The sequence below is a fragment of the Perognathus longimembris genome, chromosome 28 (assembly GCF_023159225.1).
Source record: "Perognathus longimembris pacificus isolate PPM17 chromosome 28, ASM2315922v1, whole genome shotgun sequence".
In the NCBI taxonomy this organism is placed as follows: domain Eukaryota; kingdom Metazoa; phylum Chordata; class Mammalia; order Rodentia; family Heteromyidae; genus Perognathus; species Perognathus longimembris.
The window spans coordinates 77,441,670-77,447,669 of NC_063188.1; the positions used below are offsets into that span (position 1 = coordinate 77,441,670).

A 6,000-nucleotide genomic window follows, 5' to 3' on the forward strand; every position below is an offset into this window, starting at 1 on the left:
CTCCAAGTCTCTAGCAGCCTTTTTTAGCTTGGCCTGTCCCGCCTGCTGACTCACACCTTCCCAACTCTATCCCAAAGGGGGTTCCAGGGTCCCGGAGGGCGGCAGTCTTGGAGCTGGTAAAAGCTGGCCTTTTAGGCCGGAAGTGGGAGACCACAGTCTTCTAGCGAAGGACACCACCCTGCTTCTAGATTTGCTGTTCCAAACTTCAGCTGAGGATCTGGACAATTCTGAGCAGCAACAGTGCGTATACTGGGCACTCCCGCTAGGGCAGGCTCACTTCTGCACCAGTACCACCCGTGCCATGAGTGATCGTGTATGTGCAAGACCTTGCACACTTCCGAATGGATAGGGAGAGTAGCAGGAATTGGTCAAGAGAAGAGGGAATAGGAGCCGAGCACACCGAGTTGAGGACTTGGAGGCATAAAAGAAACTGCACACAGCTCACCGGTGGTTTCGAGAGGCTCTAGAAACCACATCGACCCACCCCTTTCTGTCCGGGGTGGACTGGGGAGCCCCACCCGGCCTGGGGCACCTGGCAAGTCAAGACTGGATGCAACCATTTTTTTTATTGCTTTTCTCTCCCGGAACTAGGGCCGTACCACTGACGCTGCGAGGGGTGTGTAGGCCCCAAAGGGACAGGGGACCACGCCAGGAGGAAGCCTGAAGGAAGATGCTAGTGCATGCCTGTGGGGTACACCTAATCCAGGCTGGACCATAGCAATTGAGCTCAGAACTGTCTGGTGTTAGCTCAGTGCCTTCGTCTTCCGGCAGCCATCTCTTGATCTAGCTGCGCGGTCCTCGGGATCCCTAGGGCCCGGAAGAGCCTCTCTTCGCTGGGCACCAGCCAGGGCCCTGGGGAACTAGGGATACGGCCGTCCAGGTCCTCTATGCGGGACTCCAGAGTGGGAATTTCAGGGCTGTCAGCCACCACCTCGGGCCTAGGCTCAGGGCTTCCTCGGATCTTGGGTGTCGTGCTGGATCGAGAATGGTGAACTGGGGAAATGCTGGCGCTTCGAGATCTCCTGGTCCCCGGACTCCTGGGATCTGGACTACGATCTGAGGATGGAAAGACCTCGAGTTAGATCGGGTGGTGGGGTAGGGTTTGACAGTGGTGAAGAAAGTACAACGACTGGGCTGGGGATATAGCCTAGTGGCAAGAGTGCCTGCCTCGGATACACGAGGCCCTAGGTTCGATTCCCCAGCACCACATATACAGAAAACGGCCAGAAGCGGCGCTGTGGCTCAAGTGGCAGAGTGCTAGCCTTGAGCGGGAAGAAGCCAGGGACAGTGCTCAGGCCCTGAGTCCAAGGCCCAGGACTGGCCAAAAAAAAAAAAAAAAAAAAAAAAAAAAAAAAAAAAAAAAGAAAGTACAACGACTGCAACAGAGACCCCACCTCTTGGGAAAAACGTCCCTTCAAGGAGAGGAGGTGCCCTTCAGTGACCAGTGACCAGTGCCACCCCTCACAAACCCCAACACCTATTTTCTGTGGCCTCCCCTACCCCCTTGTTCTAGAACATTCTCCTCATAAATAATTTCCTGCAATCCCCAAAAGAAAGCAAGACAACCTTAGCTTTGGGAGTAGAAACTTCACCTTCATGAGCTCTCCTCCCCTGCCACATCCTACCTCCCTTGGCTTGCAATTCTTTCTCTCCTTGACTAATTATCTACAACTGAATTCCTGCCATGCTATCTTCTCCCTGCTGTCATACGTTTCCACCTTCCCCTTCCAAGGACTTAGACTCTTCCTTCTGAACATTCAGTTTAACCCAGGTCTCCTTCCTTGTCTCCTCTGCATACCGGAAAGCCTCCTCTCTGAAATTCCTGCCCTGAGATGGGCTCTCCTTATCCCAGTGCCAGTCCTGGGGCTTGAACTCAGGGACTGTTCCTGAGCTTCTTTTGCTCAAGGCTAACACTCTACCGCTTGAGCCACAGCACCACTTTCAACTTTTTCAGTTTATGTGGTACTGAGGAATCAAACCCAGGACTTCATGCATGCTAAGCAAGCACTCTACCACTAAGCCACATTCCCAGCCCTTATCCCAGCTTTTGAGTATACCACAACCACAATGAGATAAGAAGCATTGATCCTCTCTCCACTGAGACCACCAAACCCTTTCCACTTAGGATCCTAGCCTCTCTGCTTTGTGAACCTCTCCTTCCACTCTTAGATCTCTGCTCTTCTCCCCTTGGAAATCCACCACCTTACCTCCCTTCTGGGATCTTCTGATCCCTTCAAGTTTGGGGGGGCATTGGGTCTCTTGAGGCCTGTGGAGGAGGAGATGGAGCCGGGGGCCACCAGCTCTGATCTGCTCCAGGACCTGGGCATGCGTGAGACCCTCAGTTGACTCTCCATTGATACGAAGTACGAGGTCCCCAGCCTGCAAGACATATGGCAGTAGTGTTGTAGGAAGGACAGATGAGCAGCACTAGACAAAGGCAGAAAATCACACCTATGAATGCAGGGTGTCTTAGGGTTAACCTGCAAACCAAAGCGCTGGGCAGGTCCATCCTTCAGCAGCCCACGCACAGCCAGTGGAGCATCCTCTGGCACACCCTTGCCTCCACTTAAGGTGAGTCCAAAGCCTGCAGGACCCCGGACAAGCTCCACAGAGAACCGACCAGAAGTTTGGGGTGGCTTCGAAGCAGAATTTGCTTTATCCTGGGTCACTGGAAGTGGCGCCGTACATTTACCCAGGGTATCTGACCGACGAGGCTGGAATAAGGACACCAGTGTACATAGATTGCCAGCCTCAAGCCAGGTGGCATGGACTACAAGGAGGAAGTGGTACCTGGCACTGATGTTCCACAAGAGTGGTATGAGGCAGGCGACTATCTGTGACTTCTATATCCGCAGAATCCAGAAAATTAACCGCTAAAGGATGAAAAGAGACAGAAAGGGATATGGAAGGACATGCCATGAAAACACCCTAGGACCAGTCCTCTAAGTTCCCATTCTGGCCTAGTCTCTACAATTCACACAAAGACTCTTCCATCATTTCACTATCTCGAGATCACTCCCTGCCCCCTAGTAATAACTGTTCTGAGTTCAACCCACAGGAATAACTGTTCTGACTCCACCTTCTTAACAAATAATCTTGGGCCAGATATTTGAATAATCCTCCAGGTCTTCCTACCTGCCACTAATAACATGCAGACTCCACACCTCAAAGTAACATCCAAGCCCCGCCCTCTAGCCTCTAAACCTCAACTCATTCCTCACTTTTAAAACTGCTCCCTGGGTACATTCAGTTTCCATCCCCCGACTGGCATTCCAGCCCTGCCCCTGTGCTAAGTACAGACCCCAATGCTCTGCAGGCTCCGTCAACCCAGAAATAATATTTGCAGCCCCACTGAACCGAACACCACTCAGTCTTGCACCTTTAAGGAATCTACTGGCGCTAGCTAATCGCAATAACCTCAAAGGGACACACCCCCTCGAAACAACTCAGAACTCCGCCCTCTCGAATCACATCCTCCGGCCCACCCAGGGGAGTAACTAACAATACCAGGCCTGTAATTTCAAACCCAGCAGTCACTCTAGCTCCACCCCTCTGGAGGCCCAGCTTTCCCAGACCCTGTCACTCACCCTCTTTGGGGCGCAAGCGCAATGTGGTCCCTGCTCTTCGTACCAAAGCTGACACGTCCGCCGCAGCTCTGGCCGCCAGGGGACGCGCGTCCATCCTCGCCAGGAATTGCCTGGACCTGAGGCCAGCAGACGGGGGAAAACCGCGACCTGCACGGGAGAAGGGAGACTGATCACAGCACGGATCTTGAGCCTCGGCAAACACCCACGATTCTGACGTTCCGAGACCTAAAAAATGCATCTCAAGAAACCCGGTGACTCCTGGCTACTCTCTCCAAAGTTCTAGAAGTCGCCTACTCAGAGTAAAGAGACCATCGCCAGTATAAGCATGGACTTCCTCCTTGCCCCTACGATCCCTGGAGATAGCCACTTGACTACGATAGTCCTGGATACCTCCCAACACTATATATTTCTCTAGAGCGCCCCAACTGTCCCTTAAGAACTCTAGATGTCAAATTTCGTTCACCATGTCCCCCGGATATCCCAAGAAAACACGCTCCCCTCTCCAGCCCTGGGACCCCCCTCGATTCCCCTCTGGGATGTTCTAGGCAATCCCTGCTACCCCACTGTAGTTCCCTTAGAGGCTCCGTTTCCCCCACTCTACCCAAATACGTCCCGATTCCCCCTCCGCAGCTCCCCAGCCTGCCCTCCCCCAACACGGAATTCACTAGAGACCCTGAGTGCGCAGGCGTCCTCAGACGCCTCCCAACACAATTTTCTGGAGACACCTGAGCCCCCTCCTGTCTGGTGACCCCCTCCACGCGAGTGAGAGTGTGGGCAAGGAGCCTGGAGCACAGTCATGGTCTCTAGACTCCTTGGTTGCCGCTTGGTTGCTGCTGTTTACCACCTGTAGAATGGAAAAGGTGAGGAGCAGACAGGTGGGGCAAGGGCCACAGAGAACGATCTCCTCCCCTCCCTCCCCCCACCCCACCTCAGTACCTCCTCTGCTCCCTCTACGACCTAGGGTGTTCCCTGAGCGCGACTCCATGGCCAGTGGTCCGTCCAGTGGACTCACGGCTGCCCAGCGACAGGTATTTAGCACAGGGGCGCGCTCACCTGGCTCCTCGCCCAGGTCTGGACACAGCTGGAGCCGATCAGTCCCGGTGCCTGGTGTCCTAACCTGTTCAGTGACCTACCTGGCGGCAGGCAAGGAGACCTGGCTGTGGAGCCAGTAGGAACCCTTGGCCTGGCTCTTCCTCAGGTGCTACTGCTTCTATTCACTGAGGACCTGTTACCACTAAAAACCCTGACTATATATACCAAGTGTGGTAGAAGACATGAGGAAATGGAACTTAACTATACTGCTGATGGGAATGTAAGATAGTAGAACAACTTTACAAAACACTTGGTCAGTGTCCTAAAAAGGTAAACATACAAGCATTTTATTTTCCCTCCAGAGAGTTTAACTAAAAAACAAACAAACTATACATTACATAAAGACTTACTCAGGCGTGGTGGTGGTGGCAACAGGCTTGTAATCCTAGCTACTCAGAAGGCAGGGGCACGAGTGTTCAAGGCCAACCAGGGCAAAGGTAGTAGTTATATTCGATTTCAAAACCAAAACAAAGGACAGGGGCGTAGCTCATGTGGTCAAGCAGCTTGCCTAACAAGTGTGAGGCCCTGGGTTCAATCTCTAGTACCACAAATAAAAGATGTATATAATATTTGGGGCACCTTTATTTCCTGCCATATTTGTCATGGGCTGTCATAATGAAGAATTGCAGACTGCTTGCTGAAACATCAAAAATTTGTTTCTTACTAATCTGCAGACTAGAAATCCAGGATTAAGGTATTGGCCAATTTAGCTCCTGGCTTGGTTCTCTTCTTTGGCTTGCAGTTGGTTGCCTTTTAGCTGTGTTTCCACATGGAGTTAAGAGAAAAGTTCTGGCCTCAGGAACTCTTTCCCAGTTTTTTGGGGTTATGTTTCCACAACCTGAGAGGACCAAGGCGAACCAGAGGCATGACCCCACCAACACACTCCATCCCATCTGTCTTTCCAGGCAGCCACATCTGTCCTGTAAGGTCTTAAAAAAGGGGAACCTGGGGCTGGAAATGTGGCTTAGTGGTAGAGTGCTTGCCTAGCATGCATGAAGCCCTGGGGTCGATTCCTCAATACCACATAAACAGAAAATGCCAGAACTGGCACTGTGGCTCAAGTGGTAGAGTGCTACCCTTGAGCAAAAGAAACTCAGGGATAGTGCCCAAGTTCTGAATTCAAGCCCCAGGACTGGCAAAAAAGGGGGTGGAGGGAAGCCTGGCCACCCTAATGATAGGGAAACAGCACAGGAAAGGAATCAGTTGGTGAATACAGTAACATTACCAAATGTCACATTTTTTTGTCTTTTGAAGAATCTAGATTTAAAAGATTATAAAGCTAGGCACTAGGGGCTCATGCCTGTAATCCTAGCTACTCAAG

General features: G+C 52.0%; 1 protein-coding gene across 3 annotated transcripts; it reads right to left on the reverse strand.

Moving 5' to 3' along the window:
• Positions 1-596: 596 nt before the first annotated feature.
• Magix (MAGI family member, X-linked) lies at positions 597-4,791 on the reverse strand. Of its 3 annotated transcripts, none has more exons than XM_048335656.1 (6): positions 4,524-4,791; positions 3,588-3,734; positions 2,791-2,873; positions 2,481-2,714; positions 2,208-2,379; positions 597-1,056 (listed from the first exon to the last, which is right to left on the reverse strand). In XM_048335656.1, exons 1-6 carry the CDS (start codon positions 4,570-4,572, stop codon positions 749-751), a joined length of 993 nt encoding a protein of 330 aa, XP_048191613.1. In that variant the 5' UTR covers positions 4,573-4,791; the 3' UTR covers positions 597-748. The 3 variants fall into 3 exon arrangements, with proteins under 3 accessions (XP_048191613.1, XP_048191614.1, XP_048191612.1); XM_048335657.1 differs by lacking the exon at positions 4,524-4,791 and having other exon boundaries at positions 2,481-2,584; positions 2,660-2,714; positions 3,588-4,242; XM_048335655.1 differs by lacking the exon at positions 4,524-4,791 and having other exon boundaries at positions 3,588-4,243.
• Positions 4,792-6,000: the final 1,209 nt, after the last annotated feature.